The sequence below is a fragment of the Rhinichthys klamathensis genome, unplaced genomic scaffold (assembly GCF_029890125.1).
Source record: "Rhinichthys klamathensis goyatoka isolate OS25496 unplaced genomic scaffold, OSU_Roscu_1.1 h1tg000062l_1, whole genome shotgun sequence".
In the NCBI taxonomy this organism is placed as follows: Eukaryota; Metazoa; Chordata; class Actinopteri; order Cypriniformes; family Leuciscidae; genus Rhinichthys; species Rhinichthys klamathensis.
Genome location: NW_026606606.1, coordinates 172,771 through 175,000, shown reverse-complemented (window position 1 = coordinate 175,000; position 2,230 = coordinate 172,771). Strand labels below are relative to the sequence as shown.

The 2,230-nt window shown below is 52.7% G+C and overlaps 1 protein-coding gene across 1 annotated transcript in view; it reads left to right on the top strand.

Moving 5' to 3' along the window:
• Window positions 1-1,887, top strand: part of LOC130084367 (potassium voltage-gated channel subfamily A member 3) — a 1,909-nt gene extending 22 nt beyond the window's left edge. The window contains exon 1 of the mRNA XM_056249759.1: window positions 1-1,887. This exon is cut by the window's left edge and continues 22 nt beyond it. Coding sequence (XP_056105734.1) covers window positions 283-1,839 — 1,557 coding nt within the window. The 5' untranslated portion in view covers window positions 1-282 and the 3' untranslated portion in view covers window positions 1,840-1,887.
• The last annotated feature ends 343 nt before the right edge of the window (window positions 1,888-2,230 follow it).

Genomic DNA, 2,230 nt, shown 5'->3' with positions numbered 1-2,230 from the left:
AAACGTCGGTGGGCATCAGTGACGTGCGTCTGGGGTTCATGTTTATGTCTGTCAGGTTTCCAATTGGGCGCCGACTAGATGTGTGATGAGCATCCGCGCGCCGTGGGCGGGAGCACTCATGTTTATAACCCACAGTACGCGCGCCGTGGGCGGGAAGAAGACTTGGATTGAGAAAGTAGCGATTCGAGAGTGAGGACGCGCGCGGCAGCGGCGGGCGGCTGTTGCTGACAGGAGCTCGTGGAGGAGGCGCGGCTTCCACTGCCCCTCCACATAAACAGCTGTATGGACGACCACCTTAGCCTCCTCCACTCGCCTCCGCCTTCCTCGAGCAAGCACCGGGGCAATAACCTCGTGAACCACGGATACACCGAAAACGAGCAGGACAATATGACAATTGTTGCTTGCGACAACATGCTGGAGGAGTCGGCGGCGCTGCCCGGGCACCAGTCGCTCGAGCGCTACGAGCCGGACCACGAGTGTTGCGAGAGAGTTGTCATCAATATCTCGGGCTTGCGATTCGAGACGCAGCTCAAAACCCTGGCCCAGTTCCCCGAGACCCTGCTTGGCGACCCCAAAAAGAGAATGCGCTACTTCGACCCTCTCAGAAACGAATATTTCTTTGACAGGAATCGCCCGAGCTTCGATGCCATTTTGTATTACTATCAGTCAGGTGGGCGCATACGGAGACCCGTGAACGTGCCCATTGACATTTTCTCCGAAGAGATACGGTTCTATGAGCTCGGGGAGGAGGCCATGGAGAAATTCCGTGAGGATGAGGGCTTTATAAAAGAGGAAGAGCGTCCTTTGCCCACCAATGAGTTTCAGCGACAGGTGTGGTTGCTGTTTGAGTACCCGGAGAGCTCGGGTCCCGCCAGGGGCATCGCGATCGTCTCCGTGCTGGTCATTTTGATATCAATCGTTATCTTTTGTCTGGAAACGTTACCCGAATTTCGCGACGACAAACACGAGAGGATGATCGCCCCGCATGTGAACGGAACTCTCCCGTACTTCACGAGTCCCTTCTCAGACCCGTTCTTTGTCGTCGAGACTCTTTGCATCATCTGGTTCTCTTTCGAACTGCTCGTCAGGTTCTTCGCGTGCCCGAGCAAAGCCACGTTCTCCAAGAACATCATGAACATTATTGACATAGTGGCCATTATACCCTATTTCATCACGTTGGGGACGGAGCTCGCTGAAAGGCAAGGGAACGGTCAACAGGCGATGTCCTTGGCTATTCTCCGGGTCATCAGACTAGTGCGCGTGTTCCGGATATTCAAACTCTCGCGGCACTCGAAAGGACTCCAGATTCTGGGGCAAACGCTCAAAGCCAGCATGCGCGAGCTGGGCTTGTTGATATTCTTTCTCTTCATCGGCGTCATCTTATTCTCGAGCGCTGTCTTCTTCGCTGAAGCGGACGATCCCGACTCGGGCTTCAGCAGCATCCCTGATGCGTTCTGGTGGGCGGTTGTAACCATGACGACCGTGGGATACGGCGACATGCACCCGGTCACAATAGGGGGCAAAATCGTGGGCTCCCTGTGTGCGATTGCGGGCGTGTTGACTATCGCTCTCCCAGTGCCAGTCATCGTGTCCAATTTCAACTACTTCTACCACCGAGAGACTGAAGGAGAGGAACAGGCGCAGTACCTGCACATCGGCAGCTGTCAGCCTCTGTCCTCCTCCGAGGAGCTGAAGAAGACGCGCAGCACCTCGTCGCTCAGCAAGTCGGAGTACATGGTCATCGAGGAGGGCATCAACAGCGCCTTCAAGCAGCCCAACTTCCCCGCGCAGAACGACCAGAACTGTGTGAACATTAAGAAGATGTTCACAGACGTCTAGGCTTCCTAGACGCGTGTCTGCGCGATATGGCAACCCTGTTGGTTAATGTCATCCTGACATTACGCAGATTTCTAGGACGCAGAGGGAATGGTTACATGTTTTACGCGCCAGTCCCATGCAGTTTGTATCACCTGTTTGATTGAACCATTGTACTGTGAGGAGAAAGCCTCTGTCGGCTTTCAATATATCTGCTGATTTTATACATTCATTCATGTAGGCAATATGTGTGTGTGTGTGTGTGTGTGTGTGTGTGTGTGGCAAGCCAACTTCACATTTATTCCTTAAACTAGTAGGCCTATTTGTTTTTCATTTTTAGTAGTATACATTTTTGATTACTAGTAAAATATTTGTCATTGAATTATGTCGGGTTTACAGACGATCAACCATTCAC